We start from the raw sequence: 20,768 nt of genomic DNA on the forward strand, positions 1-20,768 counted from the left end.
CCGGGGTGAGAAACAAGGCTTGATCACTCAAGCTTTCTGTAATAAAGTTGTATTAAAGTATAAAGGAGATAAGAGAAAGCTACTGAAATAGGCATCAGAAGGGGGCAGAAAGAGTACTCCCTTGCTAGTGTTAGCAATGGAGTTATATACTCTCCAGTGATTCAAAAGAATGTCTGGAGGTTGTAAAGACCTGACCAGTTTAGTTCAGTAAAATTCAGTCGCTCAGTCGTGTCTGACTTTTTGCAGCCCCATGAATCGCAGCACCCCAGGCCTCCCTGTCCATCACCAACTTCTGGTTTCACTCAGACTCACGTCCACCGAGTCAGTGATGCCATCCAGCCATCTCATCCTCTGTCATCCCCTTCTCCTCCTGCCCTCAATCCCTTCCAGCATCAGAGTCTTTTCCAATGAGTCAACTCTTCGCATGAGGTGGCCAAAGTACTGGAGTTTCAGCTTTAGCATCATTCCTTCCAAAGAAATCCCAGGGCTGATCTCCTTCAGAATGGACTGGTTGGATCTCCTTGCAGTCCAAGGGACTCTCAAGAGTCTTCCCCAACACCACACTTCAAAAGCATCAATTCTTCAGCACTCAGCTTTCTTCACAATCCAACTCTCACACCCATACATGACCACAGGAAAAACCATAGCCTTGACTAGATGGACCTTTGTTGGCAAAGTAATGTTTCTGCTTTTGAATATGGTATCTAGGTTGGCCATAACTTTCCTTCTAAGGAGCAAGCGTCTTTTAATTTCATGGCTGCAGTCACCATCTGCAGTGATTTTGGAGCACCCTCCCCAAAGAAAGTATAACATTGTTTCCACTGTTTTCCCATCCATTTGCCATGAAATAAAGGGACCAGATGCTATGACCTTCGTTTTCTGAACTTTAAGCCAACTTTCTCACTCTCCTCTTTCACTTTCATCAAGAGGCTTTTGAGTTCCTCTTCACTTTCTGCCATGAGGGTGGTGTCATCTGCATATCTGAGGTTATTGATATTTCTCCCGGCAATCTTGATTCCAGCTTGTGCTTCTTCCAGCCCCGTGTTGCTCATGATGTACTCTGCATATAAGCTAAATAAGTAGGGTGACAATATACAGCCTTGAGGTACTCCTTTTCCTATTTGGAACCAGTCTGTTGATCCATGTCCCGTTCTAACTGTTGCTTCCTGACCTGCATATAGGTTTCTCAAGAGGCAGGTCAGGTGGTCTGGTATTCCCATCTCTTTCAGAATTTTCCACAGTGTATTGTGATCCACACAGTTAAAGGCTTTGGCATAGTCATTAAAGCAGAAATAGATGTTTTTCTGGAACTCTCTTGCTTTTTCCATGATCCAGAGGATGTTGGCAATTTGATCTCTGGTTCCTCTGCCTTTTCTAAAACCAGCTTGAACATCAGAAAGTTCACAGTTCACCTAATGCTGAAGCCTGGCTTGGAGAATTTTGACCATTACTTTACTAGTGTGTGAGATGAATGCAATTGTGTGGTAGTTTGAGTATTCTTTAGCATTGCCTTTCTTTGGGATTGGAATGAAAACGGACCTTTTCCAGTCCTGTGGTCACTGTCGAGTTTTCCAAATTTGCTGGCATATTGAGTGCAACACTTGCACAGCATCATCTTTCAGGATTTGAAATAGCTCCACAGGAATTCCATCACCTCCACTAGCTTTGTTCATAGTGACGCTTTCTAAGGCCCATTTGACTTCACATTCCAGGATGTCTGGCTCTAGGTGAGTGATCACACCTTCGTGATTATCTTGGTCATGAAGGTCTTTTTTGTACAGTTCTTCTGTGTATTCTTGCCCCCTCTTCTTAATATCTTCTGCTTCTGTTAGTTCCATACAATTTCTCTCCTTTATCAAGTCCATCTTTGCATGAAATTTTCCCTTGGTATCTCTAATTTTCCTGAAGTGATCTCTAGTCTTTCCCATTCTGTTCTTTTCCTCTATTTCTTTGCATTAATTGCTGAAGAAGGCTTTCTTATCTCTTCTTGCTCTTCTCTGGAACTCTGCATTCAGATGCTTATATCTTTCCTTTTCTCCTTTGATTTTTGCTTTTCTTATTTTCACAGCTATTTGTAAGGCCTCCCCAGACAGCCATTTTTCTTTTTTGCATTTCTTTTCCATGGGGATGATCTTTATCCCTTTCTCCTGTACAATGTCACATACTTCCGTTCATAGTTCACCAGGCACTCTATCAGATCTAGGCCCTTAAATCTATTTCTCACTTCCACTGTATAATCATAAGGGATTTGATTTAGGTCATAGCTGAATGGTCTGCATATAAGTTAAATAAGCAGGGTGACAATATACAGCCTTGACGTACTCTTTCTCCTATTTGGAACACAAGCTGGGATCAAGATTGCCGGGAGAAATATCAAGAACCTCAGATATGCAGATGACACCACCCTTATGGCAGAAAGTGAAGAAGAACTCAAAAGCCTCTTGATGAAAGTGAAAGAGGAGAGTGAAAAAGTTGGCTTAAAGCTCAACATTCAGAAAACGAAGATCATGGCATCTGGTCCCATCACTTCATGGGAAATAGATGGGGAAACAGTGGAAACAGTGTCAGACTTTATTTTGGGGGGCTCCAAAATCACTGCAGATGGTGACTGCAGCCGTGAAATTAAATGACGCTTACTCCTTGGAAGAAAAGTTATGACCAACCTAGATAGCATATTCAAAAGCAGAGACATTACTTTGCCGACTAAAGTCCGTCTAGTCAAGGCTATGGTTTTTCCTGTGGTCATGTATGGATGTGAGAGTTGGACTGTGAAGAAGGCTGAGCACCAAAGAATTGATGCTTTTGAAGTGTGGTGTTGGGGAAGACTCTTGAGAGTCCCTTGGACTGCAAGGAGATCCAACCAGTCTATTCTGAAGGAGATCAACCCTGGGATTTCTTTGGAAGGAATGATACTAAAGCTGAAGCTCCAATGCTTTGGCCACCTCATGCAAAGAGTTGACTCATTGGAAAAGACTCTGATGCTGGGAGGGATTGAGGGCAGGAGGAGAAGGGGATGACAGAGGATGAGATGGCTGGATGGCATCACAGGCTCGATGGACATGAGTCTGAGTGAACTCTGGGAGATAGCAATGGACAGGGAGGCCTGGCATGCTGCGATTCATGGGGTCATAAAGAGTCGGACACGACTGAGTGACTGAACTGACTGAACTGAACTGAATGGTCTAGTGGTTTTCCCCATTGTCATCAATTTAAGTCTGAATTTGGCAATAAGGAGTTCATGATCTGAGCCACAGTCAGCCTCCAGTCTTGTTTTTGCTGACTGTATACAGTTTCTCCATTTTTTGCTGCAAAGAATATAATCAGTCTGATTTCGGTGTTGACCATCTAAAAGTTTGTCTTTTCTTCCTCCTTGAGAATTCTAGACCGCTCTCTCCTTGGGGATCCCTAGACTTTTTATCAACCTGCCTCAGAAATGACTCTCTCCCTATCAACAAAATGAAAAGGCAACCTATTAAATCGGAGAAAATGTTTGCAAATCATATATATAAGGGGCTAATATCCAAACATAAAGCACTCATTCAAGAATCCCCTCCCACTGAAAAATCCAATTTAAAAATGGGCTAAAGGTCTGAATAGCCATTTTACTAAAGAAGACACACAGATGGCCAACAAGAAAAAGTGCTAGATATCCCTAATCATCAGGGAAATGCAAATCTAAACCACAATGAAATATGACCTCACACCTGTTTACAAAGGCCATCACGAGAAAGATAAAAGACCTGGTGAGGTTGTGGGGAAAATGGAACATATCTACACTTGTTGGGAATATAAACTGGGGCAACCATGTGGAAAACATTATGAAGGTTCCTCAAAAAATTAAACATAGAACTACCATACGACCCACTTGGTGTATTTATCAAAGACAGAGAAAACACTAACTTGAAAAGATATATGACTCCCATCTTCATTGTAACATTATTTACCACAGCCAAGACATGGAAACAAACTAAGTGTCCATTGGTTGGATGAATGGATAAGAAAAATGGAATATTATTCACCTATTTTATTTAAAAAAGGAAATCTTACCATTTCAGTTAACATGGAGAGACCTACTTGAGGATTAAGTTAGAGAGAGAAGGACAAATACTTTATGGTCTTCTTATATGTGGAACCATAAAAAAAAAAAATACACAACACACATACACACAAAAAAAACCCCAAAACACAAGTACATGGACACAGAGAACAGATTGGTGGTTGCCAGAGGTGAGGAATATGAGTAGGGTGGGCAAACTGGGTCAAAAGGTACAGACTTCCAGTATTAAATAAGTCATAGGGATGTAATACAGAGCATGATGACTATAATGAGGAATATTGTATTGCATATTTGAAAATTGCTATGAGTTAAAATACTCCAAGCCAGGTTTCAGCAGTATGTGAACCATAAACTTCCAGATGTTCAAGCTGGATTTAGAAAAGGAGGGGAACCAGAGATCAAATTGCCAACATCCGCTGGATCATGGAAAAAGCAAGAGTTCCAGAAAAACATCTATTTCTGCTTTATTGACTATGCCAAAGCCTTTGACTGTGTGGATCACAAGAAACTGTGGAAAATTCTGAAAGAGATGGGAATACCAGACCACCTGACCTGCCTCTAGAGAAACCTATATGCAGGTCAGGAAGCAACAGTTAGAACTGGACATGGAACAGACTGGTTCCAAATAGGAAAAGGAGTACCTCAAGGTTGTATATTGTCACTCTGCTTATTTATTTATTTATTTATTTTTTATAAATTCTAGTATTTATTAAATTATAAAGTCTGAAATTAAAAAAAAATGTGGATCAAGAGAAACTTCTAACTACAAGGACTAGATAGCAAAGCCTATGAGAATGCCATGAAGTGTGTTACAGGCAAGATTCTGAAACATAAGTTATAAGCTGTTTTCTTTACATTTCCATTTCAGTAACTTTACTATTAAGTAGTTGTTGTTATTCTATTTTAAAACCCCAAATTCACATTTGTTCTCACGTTATTTAAGCTTTCTGTTCGTACTGATACCAGATATCTCATAGGTGCCAACTTTTAGTAATGGTTTTATGTCAATCCATGCAGAAAAACATGAACCAATGCAGTAGTCAGATGAGGACCATCAATGCACAGATAATACACACACGCTGGCCGAAAGAACTGAAGGTATTTTAAAAAAAACTATAAAATAAACAGACCTCAAGAAAACTGCATTATTACTAAACAGCTCTCAACTATTAACATCCAAGTTCTTTATATTAAATAAATTTCTCAACAGAGATGTGTTAGACATTTTAATTACAGGGCTATCCTTCCCATACCCCTTCCCACCCCAACTCCCAAAATGCACTACTAGGGATGAGCATAATGTTACGTGGGCAGAAATTTACAGATAACCATTTTCATCTTGAGCATGGATCTGAAAACTTTTATTTAAACTTCCGTTCCTGTGCACTGTCCATCAGGCCTTCGAGATCTGACACTCACTGTTCCACCCGCTGCCACTGATCGATCAGTTCCTGATCGATCAGATACTGTCTGATTTGGATTAGGAACCAAAAGTCTCTGTTGGGTCAAGGAGTGTTGTGCAACAAGCGCAGATACATCCTCACTGTCACTACTGGCATCGGATTCGGTTTCTTCAATCGAAGTGTCTGGTGCTGGTACCCTGCCTGAAGATGGTGATTCATGCTCTTCTTCTCCCTCCCCTCTATGACTCCTTTCCGCTATGCTTTCTCCACCAAGTTGTAAATGTGCAAAAGAGTCTTCCAGAGAAGCGCTTGCATCAGGGGATGGCGTGGTGGGGCTTGTTAGCTGACCATCTACTGACGTCAGGGGCCTCACAGACGACGACTGAACAGGAGCTCCACTCTGAGCCGGTACACTGTCCGCTCCGTCAGCAGAGCTCTCTCTCGCTAGGTTTACGGTATTAGCATCACAGTCCAGCCTAAGTCCGGCTACTCCTTTCTTTGGTATATCTATTATATCCCGCTTGATCTTCCTGCGACGTCCATGTTCGTTTCTCCTATACTGTACCATATTTTCAAGATCGGCAACATACAGAAACCCGGCAATCAACATTTCAGTGCTCTTTTTACCTTTGGAAAAAGCATCTTCCAGCTCTCTGCTAGTGCGCTCGTCATACTGCCACCACCCATTTCTTCCTTCATAATACCAAGCATATTCACCGTTTCCTCCACTTGCTGCCTTGAGTTCTCCTGGTGACAACAACGTTGGCTTATCAAGGAAATCTTTGGGAATTTCTTGTCGACAGAGGGCACATCGCTTTCCAAGCCATGAAGCTCCCTTCACACACAGATAGCAGAAAACATGCTTACAAGGCAGACTGACTGGGTGAACACATGTTTGCAGACAAATGGCACATTCAGGGACAGTTAGAGAAGGTGCAGTATTAGAACAGGACTCATTCGCTTTCCTGTTCGTAGGAAGCATGTTTATAGAGTGATCAATTTCTCCACAGCCAGCCATCATTTCTATTACAGACCCCACAGATACCTGCCACAAAAATAAAATCTCATCTTCATGAGTAGTCAGCCAGTTTGCAGAATTTTCTCCTCCATTGCTGGATCATCCTGTGCTCTGTGGCCACAGCCAAAGCCGCCTAGCCGTCTTTTCTCCTCGGCCTCCTAGCCTGCAGCTGCCGGGAACGCGCGTGCGCGGCCATCACGTGACCGCCGGTCGCGTCGCGGGGGCGGGGCCGCCCACCCTGCTTATTTAACTTCTATGCAGAGAACATCATGAGAAACAGAGCTGGAAGAAGCACAAGCTAGAATCAAGATTTCTTTGATGGAGAGGTTGGATATCCCTGCAGTCGAAGGTACTCTCAAGAGTCTTCTCCAACAACACAGTTCAAAAGCATCAGCACTCAGCTTTCTTTATACTCCAGCTGGTACATCCATACATGACTACTGGAAAAACTATAGCTTTGACTAGATGAATTTTTGTTGGCAAAGTCGTCTCTGCTTTTTAATATGCTGTCTAGGTTGGTAATAGTTTTTCTTCCAAGGAGCAAGCATCTCATGGCTGCAGTCACCATCTGCAGTGATTTTGCAGTCTCCAAAAATAAAGTCTGTCACTGTTTCCATTGTTGCCCCATCTATTTGCCATGAAATGAAAGGAGTGGATGCCATGATGTTAGTTTTCTGAATGTTGAATTTTAAGTCAACTTTTTCACTCTCCTCTTTCACTTTCATCAGAAGGCTCTTTAGTTCTTTCCTTTCTGCCATAAGGGTGGTGTCAAGTGCTTATCTGAGGTTACTGGTATCTCTACTGGCAATCTTGATTCCAGCTTGTGCTTCATCCAGCCCCATATTTCGCATGATGTACTTTGCATATAAGTTAAATAAGCAGGGTGACAACATACCGCCTTGACGTACCTCTTCTCCTATTTGGAATCAGTTGCTGTTCCGTGTCTAGTTCTAACTGTTGCTTCCTGACCTGCATACAGATATCTCAAGAGGCAGGTCAGGTGATCTGGTATTTCCATCTCTTTAAGAATTTTCCATAGTTTGTTATGTTCCCAAAGACTTTGGAGTAGTGAATAAAGCAGATGTTTTTCTGGAACTCTCTTGCTTTTGCGATGATCCAGCAGATGTTGGCAGTTTGATCTCTGATTCCAACGCCTTTTCGAAATCCAGCTTGAACATCTGGAAGTTCACGGTTCATGTACTATTGAAGCCTGGTTTGCAGAATTTTGAGCATTACTTTATTAGCATGTGAGATGAGTGCAATTGTGCGGCAGTTTGAACATTCTTTGGCATTGCCTTTCTTTGGGATTGGAATGAAAACTGACCTTTTCCAGTCCTGTGGCCACTGCTGAGTTTTCCAAATTTGATGGCATATTGAGTGCAGCTCTTTCAAAGCATCATCTTCCAGGATTTGAAATAGCTCAACTGGCATTCCATCACCTCCACTAGCTTTGTTCATAGTGATGCTTCCTAGGCCCACTTGACTTCACATTTCAGGTTGGCTGGCTCTAGGTGAGTGATCACACCATCATGGCTATCTGGGTCATGAAGACCTTTATTGTATAGCTCTTCTGTGTATTCACAGAAGAGCTCTTCTTAATGTCTTCCTTTTCTGTTAGGTCCATACCATTTCTGTCCTTTATTGTGTTGATCTTTGCATGAAACGTTGCTCCAGTTCAGTTCAGATCAGTCGCTCAGTCGTGTCTGACTCTTTGCGACCCCATGTATTACAGACACCATGCCTCCCTGTCCATCACCAACTCCTGGTGTTCACTCAAACTTATGTCCATCGAGTCGGTGATGCCATCCAGCCATCTCATCTTCTGTCGGCCCCTTCTCCTCCTCCCCCCAACACCTCCCAGCATCAGAGTCTTTTCCAATGAGTCAACTCTTCACATGAGGTGGCCAGAGTACTGGAGTTTCAGCTTTAGCATCATTCCTTCCAAGGAAATCCCAGGGCTGATCTCCTTCAGAATGGACTGGTTGGATCTCCTTGCAGTCCAAGGGACTCTCAAGAGTCTTCTCCAGCACCACAGTTCAAAAGCATCAATTCGTCGGCAGTCAGCTTTCTTCACAGTCCAACTCTCACATCCATACATGACCACTGGAAAAACCATAGCCTTGACTAGATGGACGTTTGTTGGCAAACTAATATCTCTGCTTTTCAATATACTATCTAGGTTGGCCATAACTTTCCTTCCAAGGAGTAAGTCTTTTGATTTCATGGCTGCAGTCACCATCTGCAGTGATTTTGGAGCCCAAAAAACAAAGTCTGACACTGTTTCCACTGTTTCCCCATCAATTTTCCATGAAGTGATAGACCAGATGCCATGATCTTTGTTTTTGAATGTTGAGTTTAAGCCAACTTTCTCACTCTCCTCTTTCACTTTCATCACGAGGCTTTTTAGTTCCTCCTCAGTGTCTGCCATGAGGGTGGTATCATCTGCATATCTGAGGTTATTGATATTTCTCCTGGCAATCTTGATTCCAGCTTGTGCTTCTTCCAGCCCAGCATTTCTCATGATGTACTCTGCATATAAGTTAAATAAGCAGGGTGACAATATACAGCCTTGACGTACTCCTTTTCCTATTTGGAACCAGTCTGTTGTTCCATGTCCAGTTCTAACTGTTGCTTCCTGACCTGCATACAGGTTTCTCAAGAGGCAGGTCAGGTGATCTGATATTCCCATCTCTTTCAGAATTTTCCACAGTTTATTGTGATCCACACAGTCAAAGGCTTTGGCATAGTCAATAAAGCAGAAATAGATGTTTTTCTGGAACTCTCTTGCTTTTTCCCTGATACAGCAGATGTTGGCAATTTGATCTCTGGTTCCTCTGCCTTTTCTAAAACTAGCTTGAACATTTGGAAGTTCACAGTTCACGTATTGCTGAAGCCTGGCTTGGAGAATTTTGAGCATTACTTTACTAGTGTGTGAGATGAGTGCAATTGTGCAGTAGTTTGAACATTCTTTGGCATTGCCTTTCTTTGGGATTGGAATGAAAACTGACTTTTTCCAGTCCTGTGGCCACTGCTGAGTTTTCCAAATTGCCTGTCAGGTTGAGTGCAGCACTTTCACAGCATCATCTTTCAAGATTTGAAATAGCGCCACTGGAATTCCATCACCTCCAACTGCTTTGTTTGTAGCGATGCTCCCTAAGGCCCACTTGACTTCATATTCCAGGATGTCTGGCTCTAGGTGAGTGATCACACCATCGTGATTTTCTTGTTCGTGAAGATTTTTGTACAGTTCTTCTGTGTATTCTTGCCACCTCCTCTTAATATCTTCTGCTTGTTAGATCCATACCATTTCTGCTCTTTATCGAGCCCATCTTTGCATGAAATGTTCCCTTGGTATCTCCTAATTTTCTTGAAGAGATCTCTAGTCTTTCACATTCTGTTGTTTTCCTCTATTTCTTTGCATTGATCACCGAGGAAGGCTTTCTTATCTCTCCTTGCTATTCTTTGAACTCTGCATTCATATGCTTATATCTTTCCTTTTCTCCTTTGCTTTTCGTTTCTTTTCACAGCTATTTGTAAGGGCTCCCCAGACAGCCATTTTCCTTTTTTTTTGCATTTCTTTTCCTTGGGGATGGTCTTGATCCCTGTCTCCTGTACAATGTCGTGAACTTCCATCCATAGTTCTTCAGGCACTCTATCAGATCTAGTCCCTTAAATCTATTTTTCACTTCCACTGTATAATCATAAGGGATTTGATTTAGGTCATACCTGAATGGTCTAGTGGTTTTCCCTAGTTTCTTCAATTTAAGTCTGAATGTTCCCTTGGTATCTCTAATTTTCTTAAAGAGATCTCTACTCTTTCTCATTCTATTGTTTTCTTCTATTTCTTTGCATTGACCACTGAGGAAGGCTTTCTTATCTCTCCTTGCTGTTCTTTAGAACTCTTCATTAAAATGAGTACATCTTTTATTTTCTCCATTGCCTTTAGCTTCTCTTCCTTTCTGAACTATTTGTAAGAACTCCTCAGACCATTTTGCCTTTTTGCATTTCTTTTTCTTGGGAATAGTCTTGGTCAGTGCCTCCTGTACAGTGTCACGAACTTCCATCCATAGTTCTTCAGGCACTCTAAGAAATCTAATTCCTTGAAATCTATTTGTCACTTCCACTGTATAATCGTAAGGGATTTGATTCAGGTCAAACCTGAATGATCTAGTGGTTTTCCCTACTTTCATTAAGTCTGAATTTTGCAATAAGGATTTCATGATCTGAGCCACATTCAGCTCCTGGTCTTGTTTTTCCTGACTGTATAGATCTTCTCCATCTTTGGCTGTAAATAATATAATCAATCTGATTTTGATATTGATCATCTTTTGATTTTCATGTGTAGAGTCTTGTCTTGTGTTGTTGGAAGAGAGTGTTTGCTATGACCAGTGTGTTCTCTTGGCAAAACTGTTAGCCTTTGCCCTGCTTCATTTTGTACTCCAAGGCCAAATTTGCTTGTCACTCCAGGTATCTCTTGACTTCCTACTTTTGTATTCCAGTCCCCTATAATGAAAAGGACATCTTTTTTAGGTGTTAGTTCTAGAAGGTCTTGTAGGTCTTCACAGAACCGTTCAACTTCAGCTTCTTAATCATTGGTTATGCCAAGTATAGCTCACAATATTTATAAATAAATAAGATTCTAAAGGAAATGTAGTGAATTTATGTATTAATTATATTTAATATTATGTATTCCCATTTAGGAAAAAAAATCTTTTTAATCATTCAGGGTTGCATTATGCCCTTTATTTAATAAGGGTTCGTATTTACACAGGGCCTATTCCTTTATTAAATTTATTCCAAGTGTTTTTATAAACTGTCATTATTGTAGGGAAATTATTTTATTTGGTGTATCAACAAGTTGGCTATTACCAACTTGAAGGAAAGCTTTTGATTTCTGTATTACAAATCATGTAAGCAGCCAAATATTAATTGTAAGATTTTTTTAAGGAAGTTTTGGAATATACAGCCACATTATTAATAACTTGCCTATTCTTTTAATGTATAACATTACTTAATTTTTTGTTTTATTCAATTAGCTAAAGGCTTTAAAAACAGAGTAAATAGCTATGGTGATGGAGGGTGAATCCTTCTTTTCCAATTTAATGCAATTCTGTTCATATTGCATGTAACATGATTATTTGCCATCACTTGTTACTAAGTATTATGTTTAGGTGATGTCTATTAATTGAGGATTTTTTTCTCTTTAAAAAACTTTACTGTGAAATATAACTTTAATGTGAAATACAAATTTTAAATGAATATTATGGAAATAATACCCACACATACACTATACTGCATTGTCAGCAATACCTTAGATTCTTCCTCTGTGCTCCTCTCCTACCACATCTCTCACCCTAAGCAAACGCTTTCAAGAGGTAACTGTTACCCATGATTTTGTGCTAGTTATGCCCAGTACTTTTCCTTAAAATGTTACCAGATGCTGCTGCTAAGTCGCTTTAGTCATCTCTGACTCTGTGTGACCCCATAGATGGCAGCCCACCAGGCTCCATCCCTGGGATTCTCCAGGCAAGAACACTCGAGTGGGTTGCCATTTCCTTCTCCATCTACCTGTCCCTAAATAACTGTCCTTTTTGTTTTTAAACTTTATACAGATAGATTATTGCTGTATCTATTTTTTGGACTTGCTTTTTCACTGTTTCTGAAATTAATGCTACTGGATGTAGATAAAACACATTCATTTTACCACTGTATGTCATAAAATTGTATGAAGTGAAGTGAAGTCGCTCAGTCATGTCCAACTCTTTGCGACCCTGTGGACTATAGACTACCAAGGTCCTCTGTCCATGGGATTCTCCAGGCAAGAGTACTGGAGCAGGTTGCCATTTCGTTCTCCAGAGGATCTTCCCAACCCAGGGATCGAACCTGGGTCTCCTGTGTGGCAGGCAGACGCTTTACCCTCTGAGTCACCAGGGAAGCCCCCCAAAATTGTATGGATAGTCTATAATTATCCATTCTACTGCTGGTAAACATTTGGGTTGTTTCTAATTTGTGAATACTGTAAGCAATGCTGCTGTGGACATTCTTATACCTGGACACCAACAGATACATGTGTGCAAGAGCTTCCCTAAGGAAGAATGGATATACTATCTGCTTTAGTCATGTACAACTTTACCACATGATGACAAACTGATTTCTGTGCAATAAACCAATTCATCAGTACATCAATTTACCTATCTTTGCATCAAATATCATATTGTTTGTAAGTCCTGCTATCTTATAAATCAAATGCTATCACCTTGTCCCTCCTTACAAGTATCTTAACTTTATTAGCTACTTGTTCTACCAAGTCTATTTTAGAATTAGCCAGTTTAATAAATTAAAAATTCTCATTGAGGATGGGCAATCAACTTAGGGAATTTATATCAAAGAATACACTCTGTATTGTTAAATTAATGACTTCCAATAAAGTTTCAATTTTCTCCATAAAAAACTTTTGCCAATCTTCTGTTGGAATGAATTACATTTTTTGTTGACACTATAATTGTTATTTTTTAAAATTATAGCTTTTGATTTTTGTCTGTATAAAGAAATAAAATTGATTTTTATTTGTTTCCAGAACTTTATTACTCTTACTAACTCTAACAATGTATCTGCACGTTCTTTGTGGAGGAGGGGAGAGACGATAGGGCTATGCAGACAATAACACCCCTGTGAATAATTATTTTCCTCATGAATTTGTGTACTTTCTTTTTTTAAAAAATTGTCACTGCACTGGCTAGTACCTCCAATATAATGACTCCTTGTATTCTGATCTTGAAGGAAACGCTTTTAAAGTTTCATCATTAAGTAAGATGTCTGCTGTTGTTTTTCTTGGTGGAAGTCCTTTATTACCTTAAGGAAATACTTTTTTATGCATTATTTTTCAAATGCATTTTATTTATTGGTTTTCCCGTTCATCTGTTGATGTGGTTATTTACACTGATTTTGTATTGTTAAAAGCAACCCTGCATTCCAAAGATAAACTCAGTAATGATGCATAATCTTTTTTATTCAATGCTGAACTGACTTTGCTAACAGAATATTAGCAATTTAGAATTTTTCCATTGACAGTCATTCTTTTCTGTTTTGATATCAAGGTTATGCTAAACTCATTAAAAATGGAAAATATTCTCTCTTCATTCTGTTTCTCAAATTTGGGGTATACTTACCCTAAAACTATTGAAACCAAGTACTTTCTTTGTAAGAAAGAATTTTAACTTTGGAGTCTATTCTTTAATAACAGAACCAACCAGATTTTTTTCCCCCTTATTCAGTCAGTTTTATTTGTATTTTCCTCAAAATTGATCAATTTCAACTGTTTTCAATTTGGGAGAAAGTTGTTCATAATATCATATGAATGTGTCAATATATCACATCGAATGTTTTATATTTGCTCTTTCAACCTTGACAGATGTTTGTCAATGTCATTGGTCTCAAAAAACTAAATAAAGCAAGAAGTTACTATGAAGTGAACAACCGTATAACATACAGGTTAAGAAATATCAAGAGAATGTTGCCAGCAGTACATATAAGGTCTCATGTGCCCCTTCTCATTTTACCCCAGGGAGGTTAGACTATTTTGGCTTTTAGAGTAGTGATTTTCTTGCTTGCCTAAACTTTTATCAGATAACTCTGCAACCTTACACAATAAAGTAATACTTTGTCAATTTTTAAACTTTATATAAATAGAATAAAAAATTATTTTTATATCTATTTTCTTTCACTTAATATTTTCAAACTTTATCCAGGCCATTTCATGTTCAGTTCATTCAATGCATGACTATAACATAGTATATTCATTCATTATAATACTGATAAAAATTTCTACCTTTTCATTTTCAACCTATTATGTATAATGCAGCTAAGAACATTCTTTTGTACATGGATTCTGGTATTTGTGTACCTATTTTTTTTTTTAATAAATATCTGGGATTGCAGTTGTTTGGTATCAAGGTATGCATATTTTAAACCTTATAGTTTAATGCCCAAGCATTTTGTAAAGTGATTATACAATTTACACTCCAAAGAGCAGTGAAAGGACTTCTCTGCTTCCTATTTGTGCTAAGCAAATATGCATGTACAATGGTGCCTTATTAGCATTTTCTGCATTATGGATGAGGAACATTTCTTAATAAGGTTATTGGCCATTTGGATTTCTTCACTTGTAAAATGCCATTTTTTTCTATAGAGATCTCTGATTTTTCAGACTTTTAATTAAGTATATATTCTGGATATGAGTCATTTATCAGTTATATAAATTGCAAACCTCTACTCTGTGACTTTCACTCTCTTAATGATGTCTTTTCATGACCAGAAGTTCTTAATTTTAATGTAGATTTATCAACCTCTCCCACTATAATTAAACAAGGTAACATGTTTAAGCAATCTTTTCCAACCCTCAGATTAAAGATACTCTCCTATATTGTCTAATAAAATCTTTATAGTTTTACCTTTCATATTTAAGTCTATAATTCCCTTGAAATTAATTTTTGTATAGTATGTGAAGAAACTAATTTCCTTCTCTTCTGGTTTTAAAATAAAGATACCCATTTTTCTCTGCACTATTTATTGAACAGACTATCTTTTCTCCAAAGTTTTAAAGTGCCATTTTGTCTGTTTATAGATTTTCAATTACAACCCATTATTTTTATATGAATACACCAATATTCCAACACCTCAATGTCCTGATGACTACAACTTTATAACCTTGTTTCTAATAAAGCCAGTCCTCTCACTTCCTCAACTGAGTGATTATTCATAACTCATGTATTTCCATATAAAATTGGAAAACAATCCATCATGGTACACACAATCAAACACATACTTTGTCCTTTGACTGGCTTTGTTTGAATCAATTCGAGGGAAACACTGTTCAAAAGCAAAGGAACTAATCCATGACTATGATATAATATCTCCATTAAGGTTTTTAATTAAAGTAAATACATTCCCATACCTGCCTCCTGACAAATCTGTATGCAGGTCAAGAAGCAACAGTTAGAACTGGACATGGAACAACAGACTGGTTCCTAATAGAGAAAGGAGTATATCAAGGCTGTATATTGTCACCCTGCTTATTTAACTTCTATGCAGAGTACATCATGGGAAATGCTGGGCTGGATGAAGCACAAGCTGGAATCAAGATTGCTGGGAGAAATATCAAAAACCTCAGATACGCAGATAACACCACCGTTATGACAGAAAGCAAAGAACTGAAGAGCCTCTTGATGAAAGTGAAACAGCAGAGTGAAAATGTTGGTTTAAAACTCAACATTCAGAAAATTAAGATCATGGCATCTGGTCCCATCACTTCATGGCAAATAGATGGGGAAACAATGGAAACAGTGACAGACTTATTGATGCTTTTGAACTGTGGTGTTGGAGAAGACTCTTGAGAGTCCCTTGGACTGCAAGGAGATCCAACCAGTCAATTATAAAGGAAATCAGTCCTGAATGTTCATTGGAAGGACTGATGCTGAAGCTAAAACTCCAATACTTTGGCCACTTGATGCGAAAAACTGACTCATTTGAAAAGACCCTGATGCTGGGAAAGATTGCAGGCAGGAGGAGGAGATGACACAGGATGAGATGATGGCATCACCAACTCAATGGACAGAATCTGAGCAAGTTTGGGAGTTTGTGGACAGGGAAGCCTGGCGTGCTGCATGCAGTCCACGGGGTCACAAAGAGTTGGACATGGCTGAGCGACTGAACTGACTGAAGATCTTTTACATCTTTTATTAGACTTATAATTAAGTATTTCAGTAGGTACTCTTCTTTCTGATCACAAAGAAGATGTTGCCAAGGCTTCATCATTAAGTAGGACATTCATTATAGTATTTTAGTAGATAACCTCTATCAGTTTAAGGATGTTCCATTCTACACCTAATCTGCAAGAAGTTTGATCACAGCAGACAAATTTATCAGATGTTTTTCTGCAACTACAGAGGTAATATAATTTTTCTCCCTTAGCCTGTTAGGAAAATATACTGATAAATTATCTAAAATTAAAATAACCTCGTGTGCCTTGCATAAACCCAACTTAGTTATATTATTCTTTTAATATATTACAATATCTCATTTGTTAAAATTTTGCAATATTACAAGTATTTTCACAAATAAGACTCTTTACCACTCCATGGACTGTAGCCACCAGGTTCCTCTATATATGGGATTTCCCAGGCAAGAATACTGGAGTCGGCTACCATTTCCTTCTCCTAGGGATCTTCCTGACCCAGGGATCAAACCCGGGCCTCCCGCATTGCAACCAGATTCTTCACTGTTTACAGATTTCTACCAGGAAAGCCCCAGATAAGATCAGTGTTTCTTAAAATGTCCAAGGTTGTCCAGAACTCATAAAATAAGTTGGGAAGATTCCTTCCTCGATTCTCTTTAAGAATTGGTGATTGGTATTAGTTCTCCATTAAATATTAAATAGCATTATCCAGTGAAGCCATCTGGGCTTTCCAGGAATAATTTTAAACATGAATCCATTTCTTTAGTGTTTATAGGAATATTTATATGTGTTCTATTTCTTCCTGTATCAGTATTAATAAGTTATATTTTTCTAGAAATATGTGTATGAGAATTATGGTATTCTGCTGTGGTAATGAGTTCCAGTTTGCTCACATCTCCCTGCATCCACACTCCTGGGTAATAGTACCTTTTCACACTGACTCTAAAGCTCCCTTTAAAGTTAAAACTAACTACCTGCTATATTTTGCCAATGAACAAACATCCAACTTCATGCCTTATCTCACGTCATTTCCTCTCCCTGGAAAACCCACATATTTGGAGGTAATCAAGTTGTTGTTTAGTCACTAAGTTGTGTCCGACTCTATGTGACCCCATGGACTGTAGCCTGCCAGGCTCTTCTGTCCATGGAATCCTCCAGGCAGAAATACTGGAGTGGGTTGCCATTTCCTTCTCCAGGGGATCTTCCTGACCCAGGGACTGAACCTGTGTTTCCTGCATTGGCAGGCATATTCCTTACACTGAGTCACCCCAGGAAAGCCCAGAAAAAAATGCATAGATGCTTATAAACACATTATTTTATATAAACTATCATAGCATTCACTACCTACATTCTGCAAAGTAGATTCCAGATTAAAGACACCTAAAACTTACATACTGCCCAATATTAATAGAGGGAGGAATAAGCAAATAAATATGGAAACTAATACACAACAGAGCAAAGGTTGACAAAAGCATTCATACTGGCCTATGAAAATTTGTATAAAAGAACTGTTTAAAATATGAAACATAAAATATACTTGAGTTTTAGACATTTATTTACAAAGTTCTTCCTAATACAACTGCTTTTAAAATATAGTAATAAAAGATCATTCACTATTTAAAAGTGGTACATATGTGGCATAGAAAAAAATCTATACTCAGTCAAAGTATTATAACAGATAATTGAAAATTGTTAAATGACAAACATTTGCAGTACTCCCTAAACAAGTAGGAAATAACAATGCATTTATTCATAGGAACTTGATTATTTTGTACTCTTAAAAAAACACCCTATTATGAAAGACAGAGTTTGAAAAATATTTTACAACAGCAAGTAAGTGTATTTCAATTTTACATTTAATTATGAGGCCACAATAAAAATTTAACCATACACATATCTATGCATTTTACAGCAGATTAGCCAACTTAGGAATTATTTCATAAAGAGTATAAACCACAATGTCCCCATGGTCTTATCTTTCCAAATAAAATTCCACACACTATCAAACTAAATCAAGTGAACTGTGGCTAAAATCACCATAAGTACACTGGCCCTTAAACAAGTATACATCAGTATCATGTTTGTGCAAAATATACATGATTTTTTAATCCTTCTGTCCTTATCTCAATTTGCAAGTATATTCTGAAACCACCTCCTTTAATTGTTATTCTTGTCAATAGTGGCAAATCTTTCAAAATCCACATGCGATATCTTTATTTATAAAATAAACTGCAAAAGGAGCAGTTAAATAACTGAACAGAGTATGTGAACCAAGAACCCACTATTCAGAGATCTATGCACGTTTTCCTTTGTGATATCACTTAATTTCTGAACAAATTGAGATACACATTTATTTCTAAAAATTCATTCACGGGCACTATACAAAGAGATTTACAGCAGTATTTGGCATCAAACAATAAAATTTATTTACTGTATCATGTGGCAAAGTTATTAATATCATGAATAACTTAAATGACTGGTCTTCAACTGGATTCAACAAAGAGAAAAATTACACCAAAATCAATAACTTTTTACATGAATTAACTCAAAAAATGTCAGAGGTTAACCTCACTCTTTAAAGAGAAAAATAAAATGGCATAGTGTAGTGTTACCTTCTTTCCAGCTTTCACTAAGTGCTAACAGTAAGTACCATTTAAGTCAGTTTCTTATTTGAGAATGAGGTGTTTATAACTTCATACAAATTAAGATTTTTTTTAAAGCTTCATATCAAATGAGTTGTAGATCTACTTAAAGTATGACTTCTCCTTTCAAAGAAGGCAGGAAGACTGACAAGGGAGGGAGATGGGATGCCCTGTAAAGACAAATATTTTATACTTAAGTATTTTTTCTTTTAAGTAAGATATAGCTTAGTATCATACATACTACTTTTGCATTTTACAAATTATCATAACAAGTAAGACACATGAAAATCGAAACTCTTAAAAGAAACAAAAACTTAAAATTAGGAGGGAAGGGTTGGGAGAACACATAGAACTATTTTAGCATTCTGAAAACAAGAAAAATGGATAGACTAGTTTACTGCATATTAACTTAAATGAAAGAGATATATACTTACTGCTAGTAGTGGTACTTCTGTGAGATATACATGATTTAGTGTTTCAGGTGTCTTTTTAAAATTATAAATTAGAAGACAAATTTTCAAGGTTAAAAAGACAAACCACAGCAGTTTCCTCTTAATCATAAGCAGAATTAAGAAGAGTAAAATTACTTCATGTGAAATAATTTTCTAAATTAAAAGCCATATACTCTGAAAAAGTTTTTATATTATGTATTCAACCCATGTTTAATATGTGTGTATGTATGATTTTGCTTCAAATAAAACTAAGCAAAACAGCAGTGCTTCTGATAATAGAGATTATAATAGAGAATATACTAAGCTGTCTAAACTTTACTATTTCAGAGTGTCAAAGTTAAATATTATCAGAATTTTTAATAACAAAGAAACAATACCAAAAAGTTAAGAGGGGATATAAATCAAAACAAATTATGAAAAGTACTATTTTAACAGACACGCTGCTGCTGCTAAGTCGCTTCAGTCATGTCCAACTCTGCGACCCCATAGACGGCAGCCCACCAGGCTCCCCCGTCCCTGGGATTCTCCAGGCAAGAACACTGGAGTCAGTTGCCATTTCCTTCTCCAATGCATAAAAGTGAAAGTGAAGCTGTTCAGTCATGTCTGACTCTTAGCAACCCCATGGACTGTAGCCTACCAGGCTCCTCCGTCCATGGGATTTCCCAGGCAAGAGTACTGGAGTGGGGTGCCACTGCCTTCTCCATTAACAGACATGAATGGTTAACTATTCCTTGGAGAAAGGAATGGCAACCCACTCTAGTATTCTTGCCTGGAGAATTCCATGGACAGAGAGGAGTCTGGTCGGCTACAGTCCACGGCATCACAAAGAGCAGGACACGACTAAGCGACTAACACACACAAACTTAGAGCCAACAAGGCAGCTAGCTGTAAGTTCTCATCAACAAGGTTTGAAGAGTTTAAAGAGCTGAGTTAGTATAAAGTATTAACATTCAAGTGACAGCAAAGCAATGATTTAAGTAGATTGTATAAAAGTTTACATTTTCCTCAGGTAAAACCTTTATCACTTGCCATATTAAAAGCACAAATTTTACACAAATGTCATAATTCTAAGATTAAGAATCATATTTGGAATATAAATCCTCTTCATAGGACAATTACTACTATTTTTAAGTAATTACTTCCATAAATAAGAAAATCTCTAATGGGACTGATTTTTTCAGGCTTTATGAGTAAATTATCTTGCAAAATAGTTTTATGTGCCAATAAACAGAGAAACTCCATTAAGCCTAAGTTATTGTGATTTCAAAGCAGTTATAAAGTTGTGAATTCAAAAGCCCTCACACCTAATAAGTGATTCAGTGGAGAAAAATATTCTCTTTTTTTCATAATAAATACAAATTTCAAATAGCTAATAAGCTCACATTAGACTTCATAAGGCTTGTTTCCATTACTGGTTGACATATCTCCTAATTCTTCACAAATATCAAAGCTTGCTTGGATAG

General features: G+C 37.9%; 1 protein-coding gene and 1 pseudogene across 6 annotated transcripts in view; both read right to left on the reverse strand.

Moving 5' to 3' along the window:
* Nucleotides 1-4,974: 4,974 nt before the first annotated feature.
* On the reverse strand, nt 4,975-6,821 carry LOC138436010 (E3 ubiquitin-protein ligase RNF146-B pseudogene; annotated as a pseudogene).
* A 10,927-nt stretch (nt 6,822-17,748) lies between these two features.
* Nucleotides 17,749-20,768, reverse strand: part of ECT2 (epithelial cell transforming 2) — a 59,066-nt gene continuing 56,046 nt past the window's right edge. For all 6 annotated transcript variants that reach the window (XM_069559823.1, XM_069559820.1, XM_069559815.1 and 3 more), the window contains one exon: nt 17,749-19,023. In XM_069559823.1, coding sequence (XP_069415924.1) covers nt 18,934-19,023 — 90 coding nt within the window. In that variant the 3' untranslated portion in view covers nt 17,749-18,933. The remainder of the gene's footprint in view (nt 19,024-20,768) is intronic.

The sequence above is a fragment of the Ovis canadensis genome, chromosome 1 (assembly GCF_042477335.2).
Source record: "Ovis canadensis isolate MfBH-ARS-UI-01 breed Bighorn chromosome 1, ARS-UI_OviCan_v2, whole genome shotgun sequence".
Taxonomy (NCBI): domain Eukaryota; kingdom Metazoa; phylum Chordata; class Mammalia; order Artiodactyla; family Bovidae; genus Ovis; species Ovis canadensis.